The sequence below is a fragment of the Colletotrichum gloeosporioides genome, assembly GCF_011800055.1.
Source record: "Colletotrichum gloeosporioides strain Lc1 chromosome Unknown consensus_64, whole genome shotgun sequence".
NCBI lineage: Eukaryota > Fungi > Ascomycota > Sordariomycetes > Glomerellales > Glomerellaceae > Colletotrichum > Colletotrichum gloeosporioides.
The window spans coordinates 134,803-152,579 of NW_025544709.1; the positions used below are offsets into that span (position 1 = coordinate 134,803).

At 30.1% G+C, this 17,777-nt stretch overlaps 1 protein-coding gene across 1 annotated transcript; it reads right to left on the minus strand.

The window, feature by feature from the left end:
- Positions 1 to 15,692: 15,692 nt before the first annotated feature.
- On the minus strand, positions 15,693 to 17,052 carry GCG54_00003805 (UDP-glucose 6-dehydrogenase; the record flags this gene model as incomplete). The annotated part of the gene is made up of 2 exons (XM_045403872.1): positions 15,693 to 16,987; positions 17,040 to 17,052. The coding sequence occupies 2 exons, from the start codon at positions 17,050 to 17,052 to the stop codon at positions 15,693 to 15,695; spliced, it is 1,308 nt and encodes a 435-aa protein (XP_045261504.1).
- Between the last annotated feature and the right edge of the window lie 725 nt (positions 17,053 to 17,777).

A 17,777-nucleotide genomic window follows, 5' to 3' on the forward strand; every position in this document is an offset into this window, starting at 1 on the left:
CCTAAAAGAATTTAAGGAATATATGAAGTATACTAACGAAAAAGAGAAATAAATATAGAAAGAAATATAATAGAAATAAAGAGAAGCTAAGAAATAAGGGATATAACTCCTATTAGCATAAGTATAACTAAGAGGACACCCTAAACTAACATAACAAGAAAACATATCTATTCGCCTAGGGATACTAAAAATAAACTAAGATAACACTAAAGCACTACTAATATTAAGAACTAAAGGATTAAGTTTAATAAAGTCTAAACTAAGCCTAAATTTCTACTACTAAGGATTATTTAGTACCCTAGTAGCCTAAAGGTTACTTACTACCTACCTCTTATAGGTATCTAACGCTAAAAGTATACTATCCTCCTTATTAATCTCTTATATCCCCTACTTAAAAGCTTCAGTTTAGCGTTCCCTCACTAGTTTCCTAATCATATAAATATAGCTTAAGCGACTAGTAGCTTCAGCTATTTAAGTCTACAAATAAGCAAACTCCTAATAAAGCGTAAGCAGCTCTTTATTAGCCTTTTCCTCCTTCTCATCTTACTCCTTCTGCTGCTTATTTAACCTTTATACTATAAAAAAAAGTAAATTAGCTACTTAAAAAAAAAAAAAAAAAAAAAAAAAAAAAAAAGGAANATTTAAAAAAAAAAAAAAAAAAAAAAAAAGAACTAAGGAAGCTATTATATAAGTTAAAGCTACTAAGATACTATTATAAGGCTTCTTCGCCTTAATATATATATAATATTAAGACAACTTCTCACTAAAACAGCAAGGAACTTTAGCTTAAAAGTAATAGGTGTAAAGTATATCGCTAAGTAGGGAATAAGAATTAACATATTTAATTAAAGCCTTATACTTACGATTTTTAAGCTTAATAGTAAGTAACTTCTTTTTTGATTTCTAAATACAACTTAATATAGCGTTAATATTATAAGTAAATTAGGAAGTATAATTAATAGATCCCTAACCTAAGACTAATAACCTACTTATATTAGGTCTTAAGGATAAGACCTATAGAGAGGGGACCTAATATTATAACCTGTTATATATAGATAATAGTTAACTAACCTACTAGGCGTTAAGCAGCTAAGATAGGATATTTATACTACAGAATCATAGGAATAATAGGGACTTACTTAGAATAGAAGAACTATAATATAAGTTATATAATAATAAGAAGGACTAATAGAAAATAAGTAGTCTAATAAGAGGACTAATATAGAGATAGTAGTCTACCTTTAGGGACTACTTAGATCTTATTAGTCCTAGGATAGAGAGACTATTTAGGACTTATATATAGTATAACTATAAACTAGGCTTAGGGTTAGACTTCTATAGCTCTTTAGTAATTAACTTAGTATTTATCCTTATAGATACTCTTAGCTTACCTTTACTATAAATTACTTATTAAGACTAAGACTAATCACTTTAGCCTTTAAAGATCTAATCTACGACTAGCCTATAACCTATAATTCAGACTATAACCTCAGTATACTATTATAACGTGTTAATCCCCAGCTTCTGTTAGTAGACTCTACTATTAGATAGCTGACTATAATAACCTACTATTAGTGCTACTAACTAACTAAGTTAAATTAAATAAATTAATTAATTAACTAATCAAATTGAAGCTATTTAGTAAAGCAAATAATTAAGTTATTATCACTATAGATTTAGACGATTTAATTAAGTTAGAGGTTAACTAGAAGAAATAAAATCCAGCCTCTAGACTAATTATAATTTTTAAAAGATTTATTTTTTTAATTAAAAAAAATAAAAAANAGACTAATTATAATTTTTAAAAGATTTATTTTTTTAATTAAAAAAAATAAAAAAGTTAACCTAATATTACCTTTTCTAGCTACTTAAGGTTATAACCCTTATAACTTTTATATTAAAGTTAATAACCTAAGCTAGTTTTAAACTAATATCTCTATAATTCCCTATATAGTAAACTTATTACTAGCCTATTAGGTCCTATTATAATATATCTCTAAAAAAAAAAAGGGTAAGTAGTTATAAATATTAGTTTAATAATACCCTTAAGCTAATAGGTACTAAAGTGAGGCTAAGTACTTCCTAGTAGTATTAGCCTTATTACTAAGAAGTACTAAAAGTACTAGAAACACGCTTTTTACTATACTACTTAATTAACGCGTTTTTAGCCTCTTTACTAGAGGTTAAAAAAAGCCTATTTTTAACCCCTATATTAGCCCTTAAAAATAACCCTTTTTTGATATTACTACTAATACTACTACTACTACTACTACTACTACTACTACTACTAATAATCCCTTAAAGCCCTACCTATTTATATATTCTTTTAACGCCTTTTTTAATAGCTTACCTACCCTTATAATACCTCTACTAAACGCTAGCTAATATCTTAATCACTTTATTAGCCTTATACCCTCGCTATCACCTTATAGTATTACTACTTAACTATATATTATATTAATAGCTAGTAACATATTAAGTACTAACCTTAATATAAAAGACTTACTAAGAGCCCTACCTCATACTATATAAAAGAATAGATCCTTTATTAATACTAAACTAATCTTAAAAAAGAGGTCTTAAAGCTATACCTCTTAGATTAGAGATAAAGGCTTCTTTATATATAAGATCTTACCTAATAATACTCTAAGTATAACGCCTATTTAGTCTACTCTTTTTTATACTAATAAGCTATATAAGTAGTATATATTAGGTCTACTACTACTATAATAAAACTAGTAATATTAATAAGCCTTTTAATACCTTAGCTATAAGCTTTATTATTAACTATCTTAAAACTTCATACTATATTACTTAAGTTAATCCTATACCTATTAATAACCCTAATAACCTAAGCCTACCTCTAAAGCGTTATTACTCTACCCCTATTGCTATACCTAAGTTAAAAGTTATTTAGATTAAAGATCTAGCTATAAGCTTCCTAGTTAATACTAATAACCCCTTCTTAACTTTTAGTAACTAATATATTCAATATATCTTTAACCTATTTAATTATAATTTTAGTAATTAGATTTATTAATAAAAAGATAGTATAAAAGCTTATTTTAATTATATATATATATCTAAGAAGGAATAGATTAAGAAGGAGATACTTAATACCTTTAGCTAGATCTACTTATTATTTAACTTATAGATATCACCTAACTATTACGCTATTATTACTATCTTTAGCTACTTTATTAATAAGTTAGGTAAATAAATATAATACCTCTTAGCCCTCTACTATTAACTTAGTACTTATATTAATAAGAATATTACTCTAATAATACGTATAGTTATTAGTAACTTCAAAATACTTAACTAAGTCAGTATAATAGTATATAATAATACTAATAATAATAATACCTATCTAAAAGTTCTCTATCTATCTATCTCACTATATTTCACTAAAAAAGACGTAAAATAATAATATATTTAATATTATAGTTATATCCTCAATCTAATAGGTTAAGCTATTATCTATAGTATTAATTAAGTAACTTTAGAGTAAAAATCTAATTATTATATTAAGGCTAGTAATATCTAAGAGGATCTAGCACTTTAGAGATTAAGGAGGCTAGTTAGTAAACTCTATAATATTATTAAGTATATTAGGTTATTACTATAATATACTAAGAGGTTCTTAGAGATTAATAATAAGCTCTAAAATAACCTTAATACGTTTACTCTATAAGAAGAGTTAACCTAAAAGCTTAAATTAATACTAAATAATATAATAAGATAGAACTTAATATATATAATAATTCAGAAAGCCCTACTTAAATATAACTAGATTAATAGCTTTATCCTTAATAATAAGTCTATTCTAAAACTAAAGTATCACCTACCTAATAAGGATAACCTCACTAATAAGGATTAGTATATACTTACTAAGCTTAGAGATATTCTTAAGCCTCTCTACTTATAGATAAAGCGTTATAAGGACTAAAGTAAAAGTAATAAGTATAGTTAACTCTAAAAAGTTCTTATAAGTATAGAATATCTCTTAGATAAGTTAGAGGACTAATAAAAGCTATATAATATCTTTATAAATAAAGAGATTAAAACTATAACTATATAACTAGCTTAAAGTTAGTTAATATAGTTAAGTTAGTATATAAGGTTATTATAGTAATCTTCTTACTAAGTAGTAGTATCCTTATAGACCCTATTAATTAATAGTATCCCTATATATACTTATACTAAGTATACTTCTTAAGATTATTAACTTAACTATAGCGTTAACTTTAACTTAAAGAGTTACTTATATATCTCTATTATTAATAACTAGTTAATACTTAATAAGTATTATACTAAACTTACTAAGTCACCTCTATATACTATAGCTATAATATTATACCTTAGGTAAAGTATATAATAGCTTAAAAAACGTTAAGATATACCTAAAATAGATATATAGCTTCCTAACGCTAAGTGAGGTCTTTATAAATACTAAGAACTATAGTATACTAACTTACCTAATAGTATTACTTTACTAATATCTCTAGAGGGCTTTTTTATATCTATTTTAACTTCTACTAAGCTTAAAAACTCTAAATATAGCTAATAGTTAAATAGTAGATCTTAAAGCGCTATTATTAATAAGGCCTCTAAACTAAATTACTATTATTATCTATTAATTACTTAACCTATTAATAACCTTATTATTTAGTAGATTTTATATTACTAAACCTTCTTAACCTTTAGGAAGCTTATATTATAACCTGTTATATATAGATAACAGTTAACTAACCTATTTAGGTATTAGGCAGCTAAGATAGGATATTTATACTATAGAGTTAATAGGAATAATAGGGACTCACTTAGAATAGAAGAACTATAGTATAAGTTATATAATAATAAGATAAGGAAAATAATTAGTAGAGTATAAGAAGAAATACTTAGTAATTAGTTAGTATTACTAACTAATTATAATTATCTATATACCTAAGTGATTACCTAAAAGTAAATAAAGGATACTATTTAGGACTTATATATAGTATAACCTAAGCCTCACTTAAGGTTAGACTTCTATAGCTCTTTAGTAATTAACTTAGTATTTATCCTCATAGATACTCTTAACTTACCTTTACTATAAATCACTTATTAAGCCTAAGACTAATCACTTTAGACTCTAAAAGACCTAATCTACTATAGCTTATAACCTATAACCTTAGTATACTATTATAACGTGTTAATCCCTAGCTTCTATTAGTAGACCTTACTATTAGATAGCTAACTATAACACTTTAATTACTCCTATTTAGTAAGTTAACTATTAACACCTACTAATAGTAAAATAATAAGTATATCTTTATACGCCTCTACTAAGTTACTTATTCTAAAAACCTCCTCCTCTTTATAGTAGTTAGTCTAGAACCTAGTTAAAGAATTTAAAGGAGCCCCTATAGTAATAGACTCTAATAATAAGGTAATTTTAAAGAAAGATACCTATAAACGCCTTTAAGCTAGAGTTAAGAAAGGAGATAATAATATTACTAAAGTCTAAACTATATATAATAATACTACTATAAAACTTTAAAGCCTTAAAGAAATAATATAATAACTAAGAAATAGCCCTTAGTATATTATAAACCTAGAAAATAAAGTTATCTAACTTAGAGGATAAAATAGTAATATAAATATTAAAAAACTTTAAGAAGAAATCTATACCTTATATATAGTAGCTAATATTATTATAACCCTTACTAGAGGATAATAGAAACTTAAACTTAGTACCCTAATTACCTATAATAGTACCCCTAAATAACTTAAGTTATTCTTAATCTAAATTAAGAACTACTAAAACTTCTACTATAGAGACTTTACTAGCTAGACTAAGAAAGTTATCTATATTACTACTTATTTATAAGGATAAGCCTTTAAATAGTTTAAACCTATCTAAGAGGAGTTCCTTAAATATAAAACCTTAGATAAATACTCTACTAAAACCTATAATATTTATAGTAATTTTAAAGGATTTAAAGATACCCTCTACTCTCTCTTTTAAGACCTTAATAAGAAATAATAAGCTAAGAGAGACTTTATATAGCTATAATAGATAAAGTTAATTAAAGAATATACTATTATATTTAGATAACTTAGTGTTTAATTTAACCTTACTAAAGAAATTAAAATCTTTATATTTTATTAAGGACTTAAAGATAAAGTTAAGGATAAGATTATTAAGATTAACTATCCTAAAGACTTTTTTTAATATACTAACTTTATTATTAAAATTAATAATTAACTTTTTAAATATTATAAGGAAAAAGGCGAAAAATAATAAGGACTAAACTTTAGACGTAAGTACTAATAGTAGCTCTATTAGAAGTTTAACCCCTAGTAGAATAATAATAAACCTTATAATAACTAAAATAATACCTACTAGAGTACTATTTATAGATAGTATAGTAGACCTATAGATCTTAGTATAATAACTAAACTTAACAATAAGAAGCCTTAGAACCTTAAGTGTTATAACTATAATAAATAAGGATATATTACTAAAGACTATAAGTAGCTTAAGAAACTTTCTTAGAAGCTAGTAGCTAAATAACTATAATACGTTAATACTATTATAAAAACCCTATATATATCTTAGTCTTAGACTAGATATTATAATAATAACTATTAAATCTACCTTAAAGATAAAGAAATATTAAGATACTACTTAAAAAATAGTAACCCTAAGTAGTCTAGATATAATATAACTACCTTAGATATATATCTAAGAACCCTAGTAATAATATATACTAATAATAATAAGATTTAAAGGAAAACCTAAAAATAACTTAATAAGATACTATAAGTATAGTAACTTAAACTAATTCTAGGTTCTACTCTAAAAATAACTAATAGCTAAAGTTAGACTAGCTATAAACTTCTAAACTAAACTACTTATATAATACTAGAAGAATAAATAAGGGAAGAATCTAATAATAAGCTAGATTACTAGTATAACCTCTTAGAAGAATAATAACTATTTAATCTTATAAATAACTAGACTTTTAGAGAAAAAGAGGATTCTCTTTATAACTTAGATAAACTTTATAATATTATATACTAATATACTTAGATAGAGATTACTTATAGGCTCACTCTTAGTATAAATAATATTAGTTCTAAAGAGGAACCTAAAAAGGATAATATACCTAAGTGAATTATATATAAGTAAATTAACCCTTATAATAATAAATAATTTATTAAACTTTATAGTATATCTAATACTAAGCTAAGAATACACTATACTTTATAACTTAAGATTAAAGATTACTTATACCTTAGAATTATTAACCTTAACTATTAATACCTCTTTTAGGTATAATATTTCTTTAACTATTATAAAATCTATATAGGAGATAAATATAACTACTATTTCTAACCTAAGTAATATAATAATAGTCCCTTATAAAATATCTATACTATATATACCTTTATTAGATAGGAACTTATAAAGTTTAATAGTAATATTACTATATTTACCTCTAGCTAATAATTTCTTATAGAATACCTCTATAATAAATAGATAAAATAGGATAAATACTAATATAATAAATACTAAATCTACTATAAAGAGAAGGTTTACGCCTAGAGGATTATAAAAAATAGACTAAAACCCCTATAGGTTTAAATCTATAAAAATAGCTTTATAAAGGTATAATAAGAAGGGAAATAAATCACTTACCTAAAATACTTAGAATAATTAAAAAACTAAACCTACTTACTAATATAGAACTATAATAAGTAATAAAAAAAAGGTTTATCTACTAAATATTATAAGAATATTAAAGTAATATAGAACTTAAAGTTATTATTAATTAATAGATAATACTTATATTAATTAATAGTAGAGCTAAAGTAAACTTTATTACTCCTTAAGCTATTAATAAACTAGAAGTATTATAGAGAGGAAAAGAATAACTATATTAGTTATATATAATAGAAGGAGAAGAATTTAAGTATAAAGGAGGTACTATCTATAATAAGATTATACCTTTTAAAATAAGCTACTTAAATTAAAAAAAAAGAATCTAATTTAATATTACTAACTTAAGAATATATAATATAGTATTAAGATTACCCTAGTTATAAATAAGTAATTTATAAATAAATTAGAGTAAAAGCTAACTCTATTAGGACTATAATAACTTAATCTTTAAATAGCCTTATTAAAAATAAGCCTTAAATAAGCTAATATAATAAAGAACTATAAAATGATATATCTACTACCTTAAGGTAAAGTAAGCTATATTATAACTACTAATAATAATAGATCTTAAATAAAAGAATAATCTACTTCTATCTATCTTAGAAGAATATAGAGTTTATAAGAAACTCTTTATAGCTAAATTAGAGATTAAACTACTTAAATATACTAGTTTTAACTATAAAATCCCCCTTAAAAAAGGGAAAGAACTATAATTTAATAAAATCTATAGACTTAACTTAATAAAAATAGAAGTTTTAGATAAGTACTTTAAAGAAAACTTTAAGAAAGGTTATATTAAACCTTTAATATTACTAATAGGAAACTTAATCTTATTTATACCTAAAAAGAATAGAAAACTATAACTATATATTAATTACTATATACTTAATAAAATAATAATTAAGAATTACTACTTACTACTTTTTATAGATAAGATAAGATAACTTCTATATAGAGCTAATTAGTTTATAGCTTTTAATCTTAAAGAGGTTTATAACTTAATCTAAATAAAATAAAACGAAGAATAGAAGACTACTTTCTAAATATAAAAAGGATATTTTAAATACCTTATTATACTTTTTAGTTTTACTAATATACTTATAATATTTTAAAATATAATTAATATAGTACTATATAAATATATTAATATCTATATAGTTATCTACTTAGATAATATCTTTATTTTCTTACTTATACTTAAGAAATATAGAGAAAATATTTACTATATCTTATAAACCTTCTAAAAAGCTAAACTTTTAGTTAAACTTAAAAAAAGCAAATTTTATATATAAAAAGTAGAATACCTTAGATTTACTATTACTCTTAAAAAGGTTTATATATTAAGGAATAAAGTTAAAGCTATTAAGGAATAGCTAGTACTTAATAACTTTAAAGAAGTCTAAAGATTTTTAGGTTTTATTAACTTTTATTATAAACTTATTAAAGACTATAGTAAGATTAATATAGCTCTTATTAGCTTTAACTATAAAGATATACCTTTTATATAGGGAGAACTATAATAGATAGTATTCTAGAAGATTAAGGACTTTATTACTAATAAACTTATCCTAATTATCTTAAACCTAATAAAATAGTTTAAAATAGAACCTAATATATCTAATTATATAATTAGAGTATAGCTATTATAATAAGACCTAAAAAGATAACTATACCTTTATACCTTCTTCTCTTATAAGTTCTATAGACCTAAACTTAACTACTAAATCTATAATAAAGAACTTATAGTAATTATTAAAGCTTTTAAAGAATAGAGACCTAAATTCTTAGGAATAATTTATAAAATACTTATATACTTTAATTATAAGAATCTCTTATACTTTATAACCTTAAAAGTACTTAATAAATAATAAATCTAATAGTTAAAATTCCTCTTAGAATTTAACTTCTAAATAATCTATTAAAAAGGATTAGATAATAGTAGAGTAAATACTTTTAACTAATAATTAAATTATAATATCTTAATATCTAAAAAGACCTAAGTGATTCTTAAATAATAAAATAATAGAGACCTAATATTAGTAACTAAACTCCTAATAATAGCTAGATAATCTAATATTAGCCTAACTAATAAATTAGATAATAAAGTAATTATAGGATTTTATATACGTTCTATATATAGTTACTAAGGAATTATAAAAACTTAAAAATAACTATAATAATAATATAGAGAAAAGGTTACTAGAGAATATATAATAAAAGCGATTAAGGATTATAAGGTTTACTTTAAAAGTAAACCTACTTAATATTAACTTTATAGTATACTATAACCTTTACTTATACCTTAAACTACCTAATAATTTATATTTTTTAACTTTATTATTAAACTACTAAAGTTATAAAAACCTCTTATAAGAGTATACTTTAATAATATCCTTATTATTATAAACTAACTTATAAAATATACCTATTTTATCCTATATAAAGAAGTAAGTAATACTAAAGAATATATATATATCTTCCTTAAGTATATTATTACTAATTATAGAACACTTAAGAAAATTATATTAAATTAAGATAAAATCTTTACTTTTAAGTTCTAAAAGTTAATTATAATATAATTTAGTATTAAGTAATCTATATCTACTATATTCTACTTATAAACTAATAGATAAATAGAATAAATTAACTAAATTCTTAAAACCTACCTCTATACTTATATTAACTATAATTAAGATAATTAGGTTATACTTTTACTAATCGCTTAGTTTACTTATAATAGTATAATTAGAGAAAGTATTAAGGAATCCCCCTTTTATTTTAACTATAGCTTTAAACTAACTACTTATAGAGAACTCTAAATAAGCTTAGTTATAGTTAAAGCTACTACTTTAGTATAGTAAATTAAGGATATCTAAGATAATATATATAAAGAATTTAAATTTATCTAATAATAAATATTAAGATTTAGTAATAGATAAAAAATTAAAGGACTAACTTTAAAAGAGGGAGATAGTATTTACTTTATATAGTAAAATATTAAAATAAAATAACTAAGCGATAAACTTAATTATAAAAAACTTAGACTTTTTAAAATCTTATAAGTTATCTTACTAGTTAACTATAAGCTTAAACTCCTAGAAACTATAAAATACTACCTAATATTCTATATTTTACTTCTTAAGCTAGTACTATAAGGATTATAAATAAATAACCTTATTATTATAGAAGATAATAAACTAAAGTATAAAGTAGAGAAACTATTAAACTATTAGTATAGAGATAATAAATAGGAATATTTTATTAAATAGAAAAACTATAGATATAAAGATAATATATAGGAACCTAATAATAACCTACTTAACTATTAAGATAAGATTAATAAGTATATTAGAATACTTAATTATATTAATCCTAAGGATAAATTAAACCTACCTATAACCTTAGAAGAATTTAAAGAATATATAAAATATACTAATAAAAGAAAAAAACAAATATAAAAAGAAATATAATAGAAATAAAGAGAAGCTAAGAAATAAAAGATATAACTCTTATTAGTATAAGTATAACTAGGAGGATACTTTAGACTAATATAATAGGGAAATATATCTATTTAACTAGGAATACTAAAATATAACTAAGACCTCTCTAATAAGAAATTTAGAGTATTAAGGTTCTAGTCTAAAACTAAATCTAAGTCTAATATATTAAAACTACCTATAGACTAAACTTCTAATATAAGAGATATTACTAGCTCCTCCTCTATAACCTCTTAACCTTTTTAAAATACTATCTTTTTCTACTTATATAAATAATCTAATTACGTTATAAACTTATTTAACTTAACTTATATAGTATATAAAGTAGCTACTTTCTTTTTTAATACCTCCTCTTTAGCTACTTTAGTATCCTCTAAATAAGTAGCTTTATCTAATAAGTAATTAACTAAGATAAGTTAGTACTAAATAAGAAATATAATAAAAATAAAAAACTTATAAGTATAAATAATATCTACTACTATATTATAAAACTACCTTAAATAAGTATACTTACTATAAACTTTATTATTAAGGAGAAACTTATAATACTTCTCTAAAGAATAATAATAAGAATAAAGTATATTAATAACTAGATTAAACTTAGTAATATATAAAGTATAGTTATAATAATAAAGAGTAGAAGTAGTACTTAATTTTAATTTCTAAATATAACCTAACATAGTATTAGTATTATAAGTAAAATAGGAAGTATAATTAATAAATCCCTAACTTAAGACTAATAACCTACTTATATTAGGTTTTAAGGATAAGACCTTTAGAGAGGGGACCTAATATTATAACTTATTATATATAGATAATAGTTAACTAACCTACTTAGGCGTTAAGTAACTAGGATAAGATATTTATATTATAGAGTTAATAGGAATAATAAGGATTTATTTAAAATAGAAAAACTATAGTATAAGTTATATAATAATAAGATAAAGAAATAATTAGTAGAGTATAAAAAGAAATACTTAGTAATTAATTAGTATTACTAACTAATTATAATTATCTATATACCTAAGTAATTACCTAAAAGTAAATAAAGGATATTATTTAGGATTTATATATAGTATAACCTAAGCTTCGTTTAAGGTTAGACTTCTATAGCTCTTTAGTAATTAACTTAGTATTTATCCTTATAGATACTCTTAGTTTACCTTCACTATAAATTACTTATTAAGCTTAAAACTAATCACCTTAGACTCTAAAAGACCTAATCTACTATAGCTTACGACCTATAACCTCAGTATACTATTATAACGTGTTAATCCCCAGTTTCTATTAGTAGACCCTACTATCAGATAGCTGACTGTAACAGCTTACTCTTAATATCTTTACTATCCTAGTAATAATAATAGATTATAAGAGGGTATTTAGCCTTATTAAGCTTATACTAATATTATAGAGGCTATTAATAATACTAAATCTACTTAAAAGGACCTAATACCTCTAGAATTAAGTTTAAGGTAGTAGTATCGCTATTAGTAACTACCTCTACCTCTATAGAGGCTAATAGTATTAAGATAACTTCAAAACACTATATTATATATATATCTAACCCCTAGAGACTTCGTAATAGCCTTACTAACTTCCTAAATAGGTAATTTTAGATTAAATCTATTAATTTAAGTTTAAACGAACTAAATAGCTAAATCTGCTGTGAATTTTAGGCTAAATAGCTAAATCAGACCCCTCGATTTAACTTAATTGATTGGTTAGTAGCGCTGCCCACCATCACCATCATCAAGTTTCAACACCCCATCTAGAGAGGCCAACTGGTCAAGCTCAAAGCCCACGGAGCATACTACAATCCCAGCATTGCCCAAAACCATGCTTTAATCCATCTTTAGCAGGGCAGATAGGCCCATGCAGGCTGTTGACGGCGTTGGCAAAAGCGTCACATTGCTAGGCTGAATGTCAAAGGCCGTGAGAGCGGTGGTTTTGGAAACGGTTAGGTGGTGTAGGCAAGGGAGGTCGGGGTCCTGGCAATGACGACACCTGCGGCTACATCCCAGACCTCGCGTGATGAACGTAGTGATGTTCTGAGACGCCTGTACACTTGCTTGACCATCGTCCTCGGCAATTGCACCACTCCATTGTAAAGAACAACTTTTCTACAGACTCAGCCGCCGCCTCACGAGAGATGATGGCCATGATCCCCATCTCTAGCTCCATTGACCCGATCGCAGCCTTACGCGCCTCCTACTTCGCCAAATCAACCATGCTCTCCCTGTCGGCACTCTCGCTTCCCAGACCGGGACATGCGAGACTCAGACCAGGCTGTTAAGCAGAAATCCTATGCTTTCCTGGCAGCAAGGTGTCGCCATGAAGCTCTGGTACTCAGGGAGAAGGTCCAACGCTGCCAGCTTTTAAGACATGGCAGCTTTTAAGACATGGCAGCTTTCAAGATATGGCAGCTTTCAAGATATGGTATGAACATATCAGCATGACGCCACCTACTCTGCCCCCATGCCAAGGGTGATGCTAACTTCTATCCGTGGTAGCTCAGGTTTTGTAATGACTTCTGCCTTCAGTTCTACGTATTGTATCCCCTGTGCCTCATCTCCTTGGCCTTGTCTGTGACGACGCCTCTACATTCAAGTTAGAGCTCTAATCTGTCCCTCCCCGTCGTTGTTGACAACCAAGAAGCAACGGCCGAAGTGCAAAAGTCTCTGCGAGAACGATACCAGGCACGGTATGGCAGACCAATGCGGGAATCACCATCTCTCCCGCTTGGCTACTGATCAACCCACGCAACTTTCAAGCACCCTGGCCGCCCTGGAAGCCCTGGAGGAGGCATAACGACAGCTGTAGTGTGCGGAGACATTCAGTCGGAGCTTTCGGTGGTGGTATGGCCCTTCTCCCGTCAACATTCGTCAACAGCCAGCTGACTAACCCATTTGCAATCTCTTCATATACCCCCATAGGTGGCCATAGAGGTTTCTCTGTGAGCCATCCTGGCCCTCGAATATTTCCCCGTGAGAGTCATACGGCAGTGAACAAGGTGCGCCTCCAGGCGGCAAACTGCGAAGAAGAGAACTTAGAAGGGAAGAAAGAACCCATTCGCAAAGGCGCACGTTCTCCTCCTCACTGTTGAGCAGCCTCGCATTCAGCCCTGAGGTTTACGATGCCGATTTCCCTGGAGCTTCCTCGATGAACTTCCCCATTATGAGCGGCGGCCTGAGCTATTCTCATTTAGTTGGATGGAGAGCAGATTGTCTTTTAAACGGTTGTATGATCGACGGCTGCTGGACTTGGATCAAGTACATTCGTTTACTTTAGGTATGCTGAACCTTCGTGCTGCATGTGTCCAGGGGAGCGCGCTTCTCCGTTGTTCTCTTTGTGTCTGGGAACAGCAACCCGCATGTGCCATTCCTCAACACCAGATGAATGCTGTGCAATCGGAGTGAAAGTCTTTTAAGTGAAGGCAATAGCCCATGCTATAGCCCAGCCATCAGCCCTGTATCTCCAGTGAGGGCCAACAGCTAAGTGTGTTCCCTTTTATTTGAGCCTCAGCAAGCCAGTCGTGGACCCAGCGAAGGTGTCTTTAGCACTCTGAGTGGTGATCCCTCTAAAAGGGTTGGTGACGCGTCCTGGGGGGCACCAAAGCAGTCCCGGAAACACAGCACCGCGCCCCGCTTGCTCCTGATGCCACCTCGAATCCCAAGTTGGAAGCCGGTCTCGTTTTTAAAGAAACCAGCGTCGAACTGTTGTCGTCCGATGACATGCTCAACAGATCTACCAGACCGACCGGGCGGACACTGATGTCATGGTCGTCAATCCTGATCCCACCACTTGGAGTCCAGCCTCTTGGATGAAAAGCTAGCCATACATACAGGGCCAGGAATGGCAGCAACATCGACGTCAGAGGACTTTGGATCTTTGGCCCCCGTTTTCTTTGCAGTCTTCGAACTACCTCAGAGACCACAGGGCCGCCTGCGCCGCATCGGTACCGAATCGTCAAAGCTGTGGTTTATCCACCAAGGCTTTCTCTTCGCGCCGTCAGCGTACACATCAAGTCACGTATTTGATTTCACGTATCTGGCCATACAACGGCAAGTACATCATGAGGCTCGATTCTGTCCCAAGCTACTTCTTGACACCAGCCCTACAAGAATATTTCAATATACCAACAGCATTTATCCATAGCATGCAGATTGCTTCAACTCGCTTAATATACGTAGTGTGATTACCGTGGAAAACAGGTATATGGTTTGGGATAAGTTTGGTGCGTCGACAGATAAAATCCTTTTTGTGAACTATAGACGTTTATAGACGTGGCTGAGGCGTAGACTGAGACCAACCCTCACGCGAGACACAGTCACTCTTAAGTGATACATGTCTTCCAACGCCCTGGAGCTGGAACCCCAAAGAAAGTATCTGGGTGTTCAGGAAGTTATGACCATCGAACAATCGCTTTGGAGCTCTCATTGACCGCGCAATCTTATCCCAATGAACTTTTCCGATGCCATGTTGCTCTAGGACAACGTCAGAAGACTTAACTTGGTCTGATAAAGTTTGATGACAAGGGCTATTCGACGCTTACCAGCACCTCTTTGGGTAGGATCATATTCCAGACTCTTCCAAGGGTTGAGAACTGCAACCGCGTTCGTCCCATCGCACGCTTCATAGACATCATCGGCCACAGTCAGGTGAGAATCTGCAAGAAATGCAAGGCTGCGCAGGCTCGCTCGTACGGCACCAACGATCCTGGACTTGGTAACCAGAGGATCATAAACCTTGACGGAGATCCCATTCATAATCAGACACCGTATGAATGGAATTGCTGGCGACTCGCGTGTATCACCTGTATTAGGCTTGAAAGCAAACCCAAGCACCGACACCGAGTAGATAGTGGGGCTGTGCTCGACGAGGCTTCTTGCGTATCGCTCTGTCTGATACTCGTTGAGAGTCACGATGCTATTGAAGTAGGCGGCTACTTCGTCGAGCTCGAGTGCGTGTGCCGTGCTTGCCAGGTGGAAGACATCTTTCTTGAAGCAACTTCCGCCGAACCCGATAGACGCGCGAAGCATGCTGGGTCCTATTCGTGGATCCAGGCCACAGGCGCGCGAGACTTCAGTGATGTCTGCCCCTAGCTTGTCGCAGATGGCGCTCAAAGCGTTGATGCTGCTAATTCGCTGAGACAATAGCATGTTTGCGGCCAATTTCGACATCTCGCTGGAGCGGGTACTCATGGTAACGATCCGCTCTCGTGGAACCCATCGAGCGTAAAGGTCGCTCAAGGTGGCCGCGGCAGCGAGTCCTCCGGGTGCTGAAGACGAGCCGATCAAGACACGGTCTGGATTGAGGAGGTTCTCGATCGCTGTTCCCTCGGCCAGGAACTCTGGGTTGGAGAGAACCTCACACTTTATGCCAGGCCGAAGGCTCTGCCTCATGATTTGCGCCGTCTCCTCAGCCGCTCCGCATGGAACTGTGCTCTTGTTCACAATGATGACGTCTTTTGCGACTAGATCCCCGACTTGGTTGACTGCCGCCCTGAAGTTCCGGAGATCTGGAGCTGCACCAGCCCCATTGATGCCAGCATCTTGCAGCTTGGAGGGCGTTTCCACGGCGATGAACACAATGTCAGCTTTGGGCACCACACCGCTCAGGTCGGTTGAGAAGAACAAGTTAGGTTGAGGACGTCCCCGGATTTCCTGAAGCACAGCGTGCAGTCCGGGCTCGCTGACCGGTAACTGGTCAGAGTTCCATGCTTTGACGCGTGCCGCATTCTTGTCTAGGATATAAACATCAATATCAAGGACTTTGAGCGCTAAAATGGCGCCCGTTGGCCCTCCCTTCACGACAAATAAACGTTAGCATACTTAGGACTATCATTTGACGGAAATGCCATTTGGATGTAGTTGGATTCATACAACATAACCAGCTCCAACACATGCGAGTATTTTCTTTTCTTTCGGATAGCTCATCTTATGGTTAGCGGAAGTATGAATGATAATCAAGAAAATGTGCGTTACGTGCCGAAGATTGTTTTCAAAGTCAAGTCATGTAACATATACATGTATTTCCTGTTGAGGAGAGACGGTTAAAAAGGGTTGGACCACGACATTCGGATATCAAGTAAAAGCCGTTAACTCAGGGATTCCATTTTATACTTTTTGACTGCAGGATAGGAGGCTGGAATATTAATGAATCCTTGGCTTAGCGTTCCAAGACGCAGCTGACGATAATGATGCCATAGAGCAAAGAGCCGAAAATTCCCGACGTACGGTTCGTCATGCTGTTGATGTTTTCTGGAGCAAGAGCAATAATCGAATACACACACAGTGGTCATGTTGCAATGGTCAACCAGCTGCAAGATCATGACTTGCACACCCGGCAGGGATAGTACATCAGGATTCGACATTTGTAACGTTGTGTTGCATCTTGCAAGTGACATGATGCAGAGGCATTTTGCAAGAACTATTGTCACGCATCACGACAGTCCACAGGTGCCTCATCATGTCCATGAGTCGTACCATCATTCGGCAGACCGGTGGATTCCGTAGTCGCCGCGGGTAGAAGGCCGCTAACCTGCCCCATGCAGTTTATTGACTTTCCAA